Genomic DNA, 15,007 nt, shown 5'->3' with positions numbered 1-15,007 from the left:
TTTTTTTTTTTAAAATTACTCTTATTTGTAAACATCTTACTAGTATAAGTCTGTTTAAGAATCTGACTTCGTTATTTCTTGTCAGATTTCTTAAGTATACAAAGGTGTGATTCATTTGCAACATATTTTCTGGTAGGTATTTAATTTTAGCATTTTTCACACTTTATAGTTAGCCTTTTTTCTTTCTGACTTGAATAATGTGGTGTTTTGTCTTTAGCCCTGTGGAGGAGAACAGAGATACAAAGATAATCTCAAAAGATGAGAAAGGTATGTTTCTTTTCAAAAATAGAATTTTGATGATTGCTTGGAGAAACGGGTTTTGTATTGGACTAGGTGTTTCAACAGAAAAGTGTTATCATCAGTGCAGTTGTTAAATATCATAAATTTTTAATTTGTTCTGGATTTTTTTTTTTAATCTATTAATGCTCAAAAAACTATTTTCCTTTTATGCTTTTTCTAAGGATATGTTGCACCCTTTTTTTTTTTTTTTTTTTGCAATTTGTCTTGATATTCAAATGTAGACATTAACACATGGCAAATATGTCCTTAAGGGCATTGAAGATGCTTTACAACAGCTGTTAGTGAGTCAAGAACCTTTGACAATTGTGTTTACATTACTTGTGATTCTTTGTACCGTCTTCTGTTTTGCTGAAATAATTGGAATCTAGTATCTAAGTTCTATAGAAACTTAGAGATGAGCTTTGTCTTCAGATTAGATTTGTGTTATTAAATCTTTGTCCATGCAGATCATAGTTATTGTGCAAATATTCATCATAAGTAAGATGAAAATTTCTTGATAATAGAGTCAGATGCCCACTCCTTCTTTTCATCATACTTCTTCCTTTTAATACATCAGGCTGCTGAGTCTCTGCAGCTTACCCTATGTCTCCATTGTCTCCTACCTGACCAGGGCAGAAAATTCAGAACTGACTGTTAGTGTTGTTCTTGTGTACTGCAGGCAGGTAGTTCAGCACTGGCATGGAAGTTCCAGCAATTCTTGTAATAGGCAAGAAACTCATGACATCTGTCTACTTGACTGGACAGAAAATATGCATTTGGTTTTAACAGGGTTTTACAACACAGACTGAACTCATTGTCAACTGCTTTTTTTCAAGATCTAGGGTTATACCTGTCTGTTCAAGCTACTGGATCTTACTGTCAGCTCCATTGGGGTCTGTTTTGCCTCTTGCTTACAGCCTCTAATCTTGTGTTCTCTTATTGCAGAATATTTAGACGTGTTGTGCGTGCTGTCATTTACCTAAGGACTTAAGTGTTTCAGTGTTTTTTTGTTGTTGTTTGTTTGTTTTTTTGGTTGTTTGTTTTTTGTGGACTGGGAAAACTCTTCTTGAATTTAACATTCAAAATAGCCTTCAGGAACTTGGGTGTTTGGTATCAGCGTTGCCCCTTCCTACCTTCCTCCAAAGGATGTGCTGTGTTCCATAGCATCTGCTTAAAAAATTTTCTGGCTTGGTGAACAGCACTAGGGAGAGGGTAGCTGCTTGTTTATGTAACTCTCTGCATGCAGAGCAAAGCAGTTGAGTGAAAAGAAAGGTACAGAACTATATACAAGACAGTTCTGACTCCTGTGTTGCTATTTCCACACGTGATTGAAAGGATTTTATTTAGAACAAGGAGTTTTCCATGTTCCATACATTCATTATGAATACTATATTAATAAGCATGTAGAAAAAAAAAAAATTATCTCAAGTCTGATGGACTGGTCATCAATTTACATGTATCTGAAAGATGCCTCCAGTGTTGAGGGTTGTTTCTCAATATCTGTATTATTCTAGTTTCTAAGTTAGAAAAGATTTTAAATTCTCATTAAATTAATTTCCCTTAAAATTTCTTTTTCTTTGTCATGGAGAATGTCCTGCACTACCATTGCAGGAGCACCTCTTTAAGTCTTATGGGACGGCAAAAGCTGGAGATTTGAAGACTGATTGAATCTTATTCAGAAAGGACATTAATGTAGTTAAAGTAATCTAAAAAGTTATCAGTAAAATAGAAGACAGAGCTCATTTTTTGTTCTCCAGGATGCTGGTTCCTGTGTAACTGCAGGTGGCTGTTTTAAAATTCTAGAGGAGGTGTGTGGAGTAAAAAGCATGGGAGCCTACAACTCAACTTTTTGAAACACCAAAACAATGTATCTCCCGTGCGTATGCACACATAGCGCACCTTTGTGCAGTTCTTGAGACTAGAAGGTGACAAGCTTAGGCATAGTCTCTTTATGCAAAAGACCTCTCATTTTTTAAAGAGTGACACAAATGATTGCATGCTTCACTAGGGAAATTGTGTAAATATTAACAGCAACATTCTCAGTGCTAAGCTCGTATTTGAGACAATGACAAAAATTATCGGGGATTAAGAGATGGAAAGACACCTGAATAAAATAGCATTTTAGAAAGCTTCTGAAAGAAATGTCTCCCCTTAATGTGATGAAAGCAGTTCTGAGAAATTATATGTATCATCGAAGAGAAAAAAAAAAAATATACAGATGGCTTGGAAGCAGATAGCTGAACTGAAACCTGCTTCACTCCATTAATTGAAGCCTTGGAACGGAACACTGCCAAGACTGATAAAAGGACAGTAAGGACATTTCAAAGTAGACTAGAAACAGTATCCCTGCATAAGCGCTTCACACTGAAACAAAACTTGGAGTTAAGTTCAAACACTTTTTAATCACTAGGTGCTGGGGTTTCAGACATTACAAGTACATAAACATTTATAAAATTAGGGGTTTTCTTTTAGTTGGGATGCCAAATTGGATGTGTGTTCTGTAGTTCTTGCACAGTTAAAGATAGGTCTTTTCTGATTCCTGTAACTGAAGTCACAGGCTTCATACCCCCAACTGTGGAATCTGTGGGTAGAAATAGAGAAATTTTCATGCTTTCTTCATGGTGAATGCCATTTCTTGAGAGATGGGTTTAATCTGCATTTAATCTGCATCCCATCATCATTCCTTTGGAGATAATGAGGGCAAGACATGAGCATACGTGGGTACTAACACACTTCCTGCAACTCGAGCATGTCTTCTGTCTAACTCTTAAGTGCAGAGTTACTGGGATATCCTTGCATGTTTTGAAGAGCCACAGTTACTTCAGAGATGCCCTAGTCTTTCTTTCTCAAAGAATGAAACAATGTGATTTTGTTGCATGTATCAAGGGTTGTAGTTCCATCTTACTGGTTTTGGATTTGTAATGCTACTTGCCTTCAAGAAGGTGAATCATGGGGGAGAATGTTAGGCATTGCATTTCATTCGCTTTATGATTTAAGACTTTGTGGAACTGCTCCTTTTTAATTCAGAAGTAAGTTGTTGAAATAATTAGGATTTGACGTATGTTTTGGTTTTATTTGTTTTCCTGATTAGGTCGCACTGCTAGCGGTTCTGGTAGAAACTTTTGGGTGAGTGGACTGGCTTCCACTACCAGAGCTACAGATTTGAAGAATCTGTTTAGCAAATATGGGAAGGTAAGGGTTTGGTTTGTTTGTTTCACTTGAAACTATCTTAATAAAACTTCTTAAGCTCCTGTCCTGAATATATCAGTGAAAGGAATAAAATTATTAAAAATATAGTGGGGTATCAAGGAAAAACATTGCTGGAGTACATGCTGAATAGCTTTTTTAATTCTGTCACTCATTTCCATACAAATACAAAATTCCATTTAGGGTCTTTTATTTGAAACAGTCAGTGACTGTTTACATATACTTCTGTCTCCTGTGCTGTAGTATAGTATCTTCACCCACTAGAAATTCAGTCAACAGTGGATTTAACATCACCTATGAAAGACTTCCTTAGGAGTAAGTAAAACATGCAGGAAATATGGAAACATAATTATTGGGGAGTATCTTAAGAATTGCCTTGGTATGTGAAGCTTTATTTTTGTCTAGAGTTGGCAATTGCGTTAAAAACCACTTGTGCTGGTAGTTTGCCGGGGGGGAGGGGGGCTGGACATGCTTCTGCAGTGTTATTAAGGATAGACAAAATGGCAAGTTAAATCTCCCCATTAGCTGGAAAATTGAAAGACCCGGTTTAATAGAGGACTGATGTCCTCGGTTAAAGAGGATATCAGAAACATCAGTAAGGTTTTTTGTCAAACCTTTGCTGCTTATTTAAAGATGACTGTCAGCAGGTTTTAGTAAAAGAAGACTATGTACTAGCAATATGCTGTTGAATGGTTAACTAATGAAAATACTCTAGAACATTTATGTGAGTTTGCAATAGGTACAAAAATGGATTAAGTATAGCACAGCTCTGAGTTTTCCTGAAAGTCATGAAACCTTTCTAACATTCCTTGTAACACCAAAAATGCAATACTTTCCTGCCATTTATTTGTTCAGCATTCCATCTAATAACCTGAAACATTTAACTTGGAGATGTACCACAAATTTTTAAATGTAATCAAAAACTATGCAACAGCCAACCCAGTATATGCCTCTACTTAGATGACATGGTAACATTCAGTCATTTAAATAAAATTATTTTCTTTGGAGTATGAGTAGAGGCAAAGCTTCCTAGAAGTAGATGTACATCTGCAATTAATAAAATCCTCAAAAGCATGTTCTTTCTTCAGCTTTACTTTAAAATATGATACCGCTGTGAATTAGGATTGATTTCTGTTAATACGAAGTGAGCTGTGTTAAATATATGAGCATAAATAAGCACATTTATGAAAACAGGTGTTTTATGTGGGCTTTTCCAAGTTACAGTTTTGGGAGAAATGTCCTGTCCCTTGAATGAGATTGTTAATAACACTGTGGGTCTGCAGTGACATGAAAACATCTTTTCAAGGGGATATGGCATTTAACAGTTGAGCTAGCATGAGCATGTGGGTGGAAACTGGCTTACAAATTTTTATTAGGTTTTTACTCCGTTATACATAAGCAAAATTATGTTGTTGATGTCAACTTAGCCTGTTTTCTGAAGAATTTTCTTCAGAACAAAATTCAGTCTTTGACTCCCATCTGCTGATTCAACTTTTGCAGCGCTGTGTTTGCAACAGAAGCAAGATTGGCTCCACATGATGTTCCTTTTGTATTTGTTAATCTCTTAAAAACTGAAGTTTCCTGAAGAAGGATGGATAGGAATAAAACAGTAGAAATGGAGCTTGTACTTCTTGCTGTAAATAGCAGACACTTGTTACAGTGAGTGTAATACATCTTTATTTTGGAAAGGTGGTAGGTGCAAAAGTGGTCACCAATGCTCGCAGTCCTGGTGCTCGCTGTTATGGCTTTGTTACGATGTCTACAGCTGAGGAAGCAACAAAGTGTATTGCTCACCTCCACAAAACAGAGTTACACGGGAAAATAATATCTGTAGAAAAAGTGAGTACTGATCCTCAAAAATGGCCTATTACCATCAGATTGTACAAATGATCAAGATCACATTCTCAGCTGATGTGCAAAATAATTTTCAGGCAAAGAGTGAACCTGCTGGAAAGAAGCCAAGTGAAAGAAAAGAGACTGAAGCAAGGAAAGAAACAGTCAGTGAGAGGTACTGTTCTACAAACTCTCTGTGCAGAGATGTTTTGCTCTTCTTCAGTCTGTTGATTTGTCAGGAAAAACGAGATTGCAGTAAAAATTTCTGTGGTAAACATTCAGGAAGACCAATCGATGCATTTTTCCAGATCTTACTAGAAGATAAGCTTCTGTTCACATTCAGTGCCTAACTTAACACATTTCTGTTATGTGCTTTAAGGTAGGCATTGGAAGGTTGCTCTTCTGAGCATAGCTTTTAAATGAACTGTGTTAGGGTTTTAGTAAAGATTGTGGTGCTTTAATGCCGTAAGTCTGTAGGAAAGGCCATTTGAGAATTTTGATCAGTGACCAGGGTTGGTTATATATTTCTTTCCTTGGAACAGGGCTTTCTCGGGTGATTGTGGTCATAAACAGCTAAAGATCAGTTGTCCAAGATCCTGTTTCCAGAACATGCAGAACTCTTCAGCACTATGCTTTTCCTCTCTAGCATTACTGAAAGCAGCTGAAAGACAGAGAGAACGAATAAGGCACTAAATCCAGTGCTTTAATTATCTTCTTGAGGCATAACTCCTTTTACATGTTATTTGTTGAAAAGTTTTTGCCTCTGTTTCACCTAGTTGCCTGACAAAAATGGTTCATGTCGGCACTTCATAATTGTCGTGTTAGATAAGAAACTTCATGGGCTTTAAGCACATGGTGGTGTGAATTTTTCCTTTTGCCTCCAGTTGAGCAATCTGAATCACAAGCAGGTAATTTTTATGACAACTGCACAGCATGGTCTGATTGTCTTGTGGTGTAGGACATTGTAGAAGGAAATCAAATTGACTGTCGTATCACATCAGAATTCTACTTTGTTACTTTGTTGCTAGCATTCTTCTTTAATTTTTTTCTCTTATTCTGTATTAGTCTAATCTATATCAATATCTATCTCTAGACCTGGCAGTGTTAAAAGGGATGAGAAATCTGACCAAAAAGAGGATCCAAAAAACACAGAAGACAAAGATGAAAAGGAAAAAAAAGATAAAGACGAACTGAAGTCTGGTTCATTAGATCAACCTAAAACTATTAAATCAGGTATTCTGGCTATTGTTTGCTTCAAAGAGTAAAAGATACGGTGAAGTATAATTAATTGTAGGTATTTCTTTCATAAGAACTGCCAATGTTCTAGAATTATTTCAGGTTCTTAGTTGAAATCCAGAAGGTATAAAAATGCAGGGGGAGGAGGGTGTTTGCCATTGTCATCCTTAACAGAAGCACCCAGAACAAGTGTAGTGAGAAAATGATTGTTTTTTTTTTTTTAATTTAATTTTTTTTTAAATGAGGGTTAGGTATCCTGTTTTCACATTTTGGAGAACATGTGGCATAGCAGTGTGTGGTGTAGGTTATGTAGTTTGATTGTTTTTTCCATCTCTTTCCCCTCAACCTCTGATTTAGGAAGTAAAGGAACAGAAAGAACAGTAGTAATGGATAAATCCAAAGGAGAACCTGTTATTAGTGTGAAAACATCAACTGCATCAAAAGACAGAGTAAGTAATGTTTCTGCATGGGAAATGTTATGTCAGTTTTCCTTAGAACCAAACACTGAATCCTGCCAAGCTGCATGTAACCCAAATTCGTCTTACTGATTTGTCCTGTCAGAATTTCTATAATGTGGATTTAGGTCTTAACTAGTAAAATACCCTTCATATGGCTGATACTGTATTCAGCAATGAAATCCCTCCAAACAAAGGTGGGAAGGTTAGGGTTAGGGTTATTGCTGTGTTAATATATGCTGTGTTTGTAATGCTAAAAAAAAAAGGCTTTGTTTAAAAATGCATGGACCAAGCTTTAACACGATATGTTTGAATGGAAACGGAGCTTAGAGTATTGTTTGTGATAGTTGTCCTTTTATGAATGTACTGCATTACATTTCTCTACTTCAATATTAAATACAGAGCATTAAGAGCCAAGATCGCAAATCAGGGAGCAGAGAGAGACAAGGCATTGTGCCATTTGACAAAATTAAAGCACAGCGAAAAATGAGGGAGGCAGAGCAGCGCCGGTAAGAGCAACAGTGAAATTGTTTGGATTTGCTTTTTTTCCTGAATGCATATAATTTTATTAAAATTACTACGAGATAAAGAGGGGTTTGGTTTGGGTTTTACTTGTAATTTGTTTTATATTTGTGGCTCACCTATCTATTGACTTGGGAAAGCTCCAGTTGACTTTGTTAATACTAACCTTAAAATCGTTTGGAAAAAAAATTGCCCTTTGTTTTCTTTTCTTTGTCCCATTTTGTAGATTTTTGTGGTTTAGGTTGATTTCAGTATGGTGCTCTCCTTAGCTCAGCATGCATTGTAGTAGAGGTGAAATTATAACTCTAAACTTCCCATGCTCAAATATACAGGGAAAAGCCAGGAGAAAAGTTGTCTTTCTCAGAATAAGACCTTACCTTTCTTGTGATAGCATTCAAAGTCTCTGCAGTGTTTGAAATAAAACAAGATGTGTATTTTTGTATTTAAATTCATTGTGTCTGTAGAGAAATTGGGGGATTTTCCAGCAAACCTCCTGCTTCCACATTGTATCTTTTTAGTTAGAACCTAATTCAGTTATTTATTTTTTGTGAGGTTTTATTTCTGTTTTCGTTATGTTTAATACATTACACGGTAAAGGTGGTAATGGCCATCCTTCAAATTCCTTACTAAAACCAAGTTCTATGCTAGAATGTTTTCCACACGTTACAAAACTTTATTAACTTACCCAAAGTAAGTTGTATTGGACAGGAGGAAAATGCTTTCATTTTTCTTACGGGAGAGGAAAAAGTTTCAGGTAGACTTCTGAGCCTTAGTGGAGTCATACTGCCCAGCGTACCGCTCTGGCTTCTTCAGAGTTGGACATTTTGAGTAGAAGGAATGAGATTGGGGCATCTGGATTCAAATTCTCCTGACCATATGGGATTATTTGCCCCACAGGTAAGTTTTGTGGGGTAATACGATCAATACAGTTGATCAGTACAATTAATTCAGGAATTCAGATATACGCTAAGTCTCTTCCCTCCATGTCTTCCCTTCTGCCACCACCCCCAGGTATAATTTCAAGAAGCCAAAGCAAGTATGCATTCACTGTGGTTTTAATTTTTAATACTTTTTTTAAATTTTATTTTCTCCCTCCCTTTTTTAACTTCCTTTATTTGTTGAAGTATTGGCTCTGTAACCTTCTGTTTCTGTAAAAATAGCACACGTGAGCGTCGGGAGAGACAACAGCACCTGCAGACTATCCGGGAACGAGAAGAAAGGGAGAGGCTTGAGATTGCTCGTGAGAGACTGGAAATCGAAAGGCAGCGTCTTGAACGAGAACGGATGGAAAGAGAAAGATTGGAAAGAGAACGAATGCACATAGAGCATGAAAGGAGAAGAGAACAAGATCGCATTCAGCGAGAAAGAGAAGAGCTGCGACGCCAGCATGAACAGCTGCGTTATGAGCAAGAACGTCGGTCTGCAATGAGAAGACCATATGACATAGATGGCAGGTAAAGCCAGCAAATACAAATGATGCAAGTGGAAAATGTTGCTGCCAGGTTCTGACTCATCAGTCTGTGCTATAAAAAGTTGTTTGTATGCTCTCAGCTTCCATTAATCAGCAGTTGTTGATTGCATTGATATTATCATGTTTAATAGCCACAGTAAAACTATCCTCTGTGAGGTTTTTTAACTCCCTTTTGAACTTAATTGCCCTTCTTTTAGTTTGCACAGTTTGGAAAGAGGGAACAATATGAAAAGTCGTCATCTTGACTAAAATGAGTGTGTTCTTTTTTTCAGGAGAGATGATCTGTACTGGCCAGAGGCAAAACGTATGGCAATGAATGACAGGTACCATTCAGATTTCAGTCGCCAGGATCGCTTCCATGACTTTGATCATAGGGATCGTGGCCGTTATCAAGACCATTCAATAGACAGGTTAGTGTGTTACCTCCACTCTGTTGCCTGAAATCAAAAGACAAAAATGTATTTAATGTCACATTTTGTGGCCTTTACTGTATGTTCAGTTTGCATTTTATTTAAGGGTGGCTTAGTGGCTGTGGACTTTTTCCTATATAATCATGAAGAGTTCTGTACTGTGACACAAGTTAAACCTTCTGACAAGCTTCTTCAGAGTGTTCTGCTTGCAATGCCATTTCACAAGTCTGTAGGATTCTGAAAAATTTCTAATACTGTAGATATCTAGCATCTTAACAAAAATTTTCTTGTTTACACAGTAGGACTAGCTAGGTTTTCCAAGAATCAAAAATGTGTCACGGTTTCCATATGTTCCAACTGCTTGTGCCTTCTGGTTACATTTTTACTTTTGGTTACATCTACTTTTGTAAATACTGTTGGCACTACACAGAAGCAGGATTTTTTCATCTGTGTTATTACATAGACAGAATTTTCTAGACTGCTGTATGTTTTACTACCACAATCTGATTTTAATTGTCTGTTTGTAGGAGAGATGGATCAAGGACCATGATGGGAGATCGGGATGGACAAGTGAGTTGCTTTAAAAAAGCTACAGAAACATCTTAATTTACAATCTGGTTTTCTGTAGTGTCAGATTAATTTCAGTAGTTAAGAATTAAATAATATCTCCCAAAACATGTATCAATAACCAGATTGTCTTGTTTTCTTTAATAAGATGGCATTTAGTTCAAAGACTTGTTTTTATAAAAGTTAGATACTCTGACACAAATCAAACAAAACAAATGAATTGTGTCAAAAAGGTAAGAGTACTCAAAAAGATTGTGTCGAAGAGGCAAAGGTACAAAGTACACATGAACTTCGCTCTGAGGTTGCACGAAAATAATGGCAAAACCAGCAGAGGTGTTTGCATGCTTTTGAGGTCTGGTGGAAAGACCTTCAGGGCACACTCAAGCAGTGAGAGTTTAATTTTGTGGAGTCACAGAAGCCTCCAGTGCCCTTTACTGATGGCTAAGCTGTGAAACTCAGGACAACCTGGATTGGATAGAGAATTGGGCAGAGAGGAATGTCATTAAGTTCAACAGCAAGAAATGCAAAGTCCTGCTCCTGGGGAGGAATAGCCCTGTGCAGCAGTACATACTTGGGACCAACCAGATGAAAAGCAGTTTTGTGGAGGACCTTGGAGTCATGGCTGACAACAAGCTGACCATTAGACAGCATTGCACCCTCCTGGCAAAAGGAGTCAGTTGCATGAGGAAGAGTGTTGCCTGAAGTTCAAGGGGAGGTGATCTTTCCTCTTTACTCATCCATCTGGCATACTGTGTCCAGTGCTGGGCTCCTCAGTACACAAAAGCTAAGAGCTTACTAGAATAAGTGCAGCCCAGGGCCATGAAGATGATGAAGGGTCTGGAACATCTTTTCTATGAGGAGAGGCTGAGAGATGTGGAACCGTTCAGTCTGGAGAAGAGAAGGCTTAGGGCTTATCTTATCAATGTGCATTAATACCTCATGGGAGGAAGGGCATGGAGATGTAGTCAGGCTCTACTCAGTAGTGCCCCCTGACAGGGCAGTAGTCCATGACAACAAACTGAAACACATGAAATGCCATGTGAAGAAAAAACAAATCAACTGGTTTTGTTTTTGTTTTGTCATCACAACTGTGATGGTGTTCAAACACTGGAATGGGTTGCATGGGGGAGTTGTTTACTGTCTGTCTATGAAGATACTCAAACCCCAATGGGAGACTGTTCTGAACAGCCTGCCCTGGCTTGAGCAGGGGGTTGGACTAGATGATCTCAGGAGGTCTCTTCCAACCTAAATGATTCTGGGAACGAGTAGTTACATCTGAGCAATTTTAAACAATTAAAGAGTCTGTTTTGGGTAGTCCTGTAAGTGTCTTTGCCTTTTAGCATTATCCAGATGAGCGTCATGGAGGACCAGACCGTCATTCACGAGACTCTCGGGAAAGTTGGGGTAGCTATGGATCTGACAGAAGAATGAGTGAAAGTAGAGGGATACCCCCACAGTCACGGTTAGTAGGCCTAACTGAAAATACTGCATCTTGTGCCTCTAAGGCATATTTCCACATGGGCAAGTGTGATGCAGTTTTTGGAAGTATGATTCTTTGTTCCAGCTTTCCCGAGTCTGTTCCCTGGATGGATTGCAAAGAAGTAGCTCTTTCAGCTTGCTTTGTGCATCAAAACATGCATCTGGGCATAATTTGCTTTTTAATAACTTCACATTTTTAATTACTTTTACATAATGTTACTATCAAAACTTGGTATTTTCAGGGTGGTGGTTCTTCCCCACTTTGTAGTTGTTGAAAGCACCAATTCAGTCAAACTTTGAAAGGAAAATAAGTTAATTGTTCTACTTGAATCTATTTTGCATGCTCTGGCTAGTGTGAAAAGGTATGAATTTCATACTTGTGCAGGGATGGACGTGACTGGGGAGATCACGGTCGAAAATTTGAAGGGCATCAAGATCGCTCATGGCAGAGCAGCGTGGATGGAGGAATGATAGGACGGGATCATGAGAGATGGCAAGGTATGCTTCTTGCACAACAGCTCATTAGTTGTGCCACGTAAAGCAGAAAATACAGGCATTATTATCCTTGGAGATGAAGTAGAACTATTACTGTGGATATAAAGGAAGCATTTGAACTTTTTTAGGTGGAGGTAGAGGCAGACCTGGCCATGTGATGCATCGTGGAGGCATGTCAGGGTAAGATCTTTTAATAACAAAGAACAAAGTGTTTGTTTCCCTTTTAAGGGGCATCTCTTTTATTTAAATTGGAAAAAAAAAAAATTATGGGAGCATCAGTTAACCTGATTGGTTATTTAAATGTAAAGGAATAATAAAATATTCCCAAGTTTTTTATGTAGTGCATCTTACTGAAGAGTGAAAAATTACACAAAAAGCTTTAAAAGGACAGCTGTTACATCAGCTTGACTAGCAGAGTCACAAGCAAGAATTAATGTCTGAATCTCTTTCTAGGCGTGGAGGTTTCATGCAGGGTGGCAACCAAAGTCAGATGATGCATGGAGGAGGAATGCAAGAAGGATTTGCTGGCCAGGAGAGAGCAAACAGACCTAATGATCCTCGTTTCAACCGTCGCTACTGAATGTGTTTTAATTTTTAATGCAAGATGGCAACTGAAATGAATCTGTTACCCAGGGTTACAATTAATTGTAACTTACGGGCTACTCTTAAGTGTAATTTTTCTTTTTTTTTTTTTTAAGCTGCTGCCATATGTCACTCAATCCAATGTGAACTCATTTGTTTTGTAATGTGTTGTTCATATCCCATTCAAAATGTTTGTTAATGAAGCATTCCATTTTCCATAAATAAAAGTCAGTTTACAATTATTTCAGCAGTCCCTGGATGTATCAAAATGCCTTTGGTGTTTGGCACCATGCCACTCTAGCAGTACTGAGTACCATCATGATCAGAAATTAAAAGATATTGGGTAACCTGAACAAGAGAAAACATTTTACTGTGAGGGTGCTCAAATGCTGGTATAGGTCATCCAGAGAATTTGTGGAGCCTGCATCCTTTGAGGTCTTTAAAACTTGGCTGGACACAGTCCTGGGCAACCTGTTCCAGCTGACATTACTTGAGCATTAAGGTTGAACTAGATTATCTTAACAGGTCCCTTCCAAACTCAACAATCCTGTGAGTTGCAGCACGGGTACTATTTTAACAGTTCAGTTTATACACTGCCACTCAGTCTGCTCAGCACAGGAAGCTGATGAGCACCCTGCTGTGCCTACAGTTATTTCTACAGGTAACTAGACTTGGTGAAACATTCACCTTAAATCTAGCAACTGTATGAAAGGATCAGTCCCTTATTGACTTTACACACTGTCACTGAGATTTAGCAAGAGGACAATAGATGTACTGGGTCAGATGAAAAAGCCCTTCTTGATATTTTTCTTTTAGAGGCAGGTGCATAAAAAAAATGTTCTGCAACGGGGCACAGGTAGAGTAATCCTTCATCAGGTGATTAAGCTCCTAGTATCTGGCACTCGCAAGGTTTACTGAGCTGTAGTGTCCATTTAAACCATTAGGTTTAAGAGCCTCTCATGGACCCAACCTGCAGGACTTAACTTAAGCACCTTGTTATAGCTATTTATACCTTAGCCAATTCCTCTGAAATCTCTTGGCAGCAAGGTTCATCTTATAACTATTCATTTAAAAAAGGAAACAAAATCCCTGCAGCTCTTCCTCCTTGTGTTTTAAATCTTCTTCCTAATCTGAGTAAGCAAGCACTCTTCTGATTCTCCCTGCCTGTTTCTTGTCCTGTACCTGTGTCAGCTCATTCTGTAGCTAGCAGACTAGAACAAGGCAACTGTGTTAGCAAATGAGTGTGGGAGAAATGCTGACTGCCACCAGCAGCAAGGATGGTCTCTGGTCCTAGTTTTGGAATTATGAGCAGAAGCTCTGAGACAAATGGCAACCTAAGGTCAGAGAGATTATAAGCTGGGTATTTACAATAACCCATCTGACATACATACACACAGAAGTGTATTTACAATAATCCCCTCTGACAATATGCTTCCTGTGAGGCAGGAACAGTTTTATACTGATGCTATTTCATAATGACTTCTGCACCCTTAAACCACAACCCCATTGTAAAGGGTTAAAAATGCTGAATAGATATGTAACTCCACCTTGTCACACAACTAAGAGTGTGTTCTAAGTCATAAACCGCTTGGAAGCAGCTTTCACATCAATACTGTGCTCTTCATCCAACAGAGACACTCCTCCCTCAGCTAGCTTGAAGACAAGTGCTTTGTCTTCAAACAAAATCTTTTCCAGTTACCTTGGATTTTTTTTTAAAACTGTTGTTGCCTTACTTTGATTGAGATGGCATTCACCTTAAAGATTAATTCAGCTTCAAAATACCCTGTTCAGTTAACAAGCTTGGCAGCTTTAGAACAGGGGCTGCATGGCCCTGCTGCGTACAGCCAGCCCTTCATTACAACTGATCCATGGTCTCTGCTAGAAACTCTGACTACTGGTAAGTCAGAACACAATGATTGCAATCTGTACGCTAAAACCAAGCCAAATACAAATGGAAGTTCCAAAGTCTTTTATTGTAGTCCTTGCACAGCGGAGCTGCCCTCCAGAGGGATGGACTATGCATCATCCTGAAGACAGCAGAGGATGGAATCATGAACCCTGAAGAAAGTGTTCATTTGACCAGATCCTTCACATACTTCCAGCCTTCCACAGTGTATTCACAGGCCCTGGTGGGAGCTACAGACAAGGCAGACATGACTGTCTGCACTCCTGCAAGGAAAGCAAAGAATTATCTCGAGAGCATCATTCAAGCCAAATTTCCTAGTGTAATTGTAGCACTGTAAATCTCTAAACACAGAAACATCTATCTCAGCTCTCAAACACATTGAGGCCTGAACAATCCTTACTTCAAGCACAGCTTTATTGTCTCAGCAGCATTAGTGCCACAGAAAAATTCCAACTTCAGGACCAGTACAAGGAAGAGACAATTACGAGACTGACATAAACAAAAGAGCTAAGTTCCATTTTATTTCTGGCCTTGCCACAGACTCCATGGGTGATGTTGGACATGT

At 38.2% G+C, this 15,007-nt stretch overlaps 2 protein-coding genes across 2 annotated transcripts in view; one reads left to right on the top strand and one right to left on the bottom strand.

The window, feature by feature from the left end:
* Window positions 1-217: 217 nt before the first annotated feature.
* Window positions 218-12,778, top strand: LOC103778592 (scaffold attachment factor B1-like; the record flags this gene model as incomplete). The annotated part of the gene is made up of 14 exons (XM_008946185.1): window positions 218-267; window positions 3,371-3,471; window positions 5,176-5,325; window positions 5,418-5,494; window positions 6,413-6,552; window positions 6,913-7,004; window positions 7,413-7,519; window positions 8,693-8,986; window positions 9,276-9,413; window positions 9,941-9,983; window positions 11,321-11,442; window positions 11,845-11,957; window positions 12,083-12,134; window positions 12,408-12,778. Coding segments are annotated over 14 exons (1,606 nt in total), but the record flags the coding sequence as incomplete, so codon positions are not given.
* A 1,829-nt stretch (window positions 12,779-14,607) lies between these two features.
* The window catches only part of LOC103778591 (chromosome unknown open reading frame, human C19orf70), a gene marked incomplete at its 5' end in the record, with an annotated part of 2,100 nt that continues 1,700 nt past the window's right edge, over window positions 14,608-15,007 (bottom strand). The window contains one exon of the mRNA XM_008946184.1: window positions 14,608-14,705. Coding sequence (XP_008944432.1) covers window positions 14,608-14,705 — 98 coding nt within the window. The remainder of the gene's footprint in view (window positions 14,706-15,007) is intronic.

Source organism: Merops nubicus, unplaced genomic scaffold (assembly GCF_000691845.1).
Source record: "Merops nubicus isolate BGI_N331 unplaced genomic scaffold, ASM69184v1 scaffold38018, whole genome shotgun sequence".
NCBI classification, from domain to species: Eukaryota; Metazoa; Chordata; class Aves; order Coraciiformes; family Meropidae; genus Merops; species Merops nubicus.
This window is presented reverse-complemented; position numbering and strand designations above follow the sequence as displayed.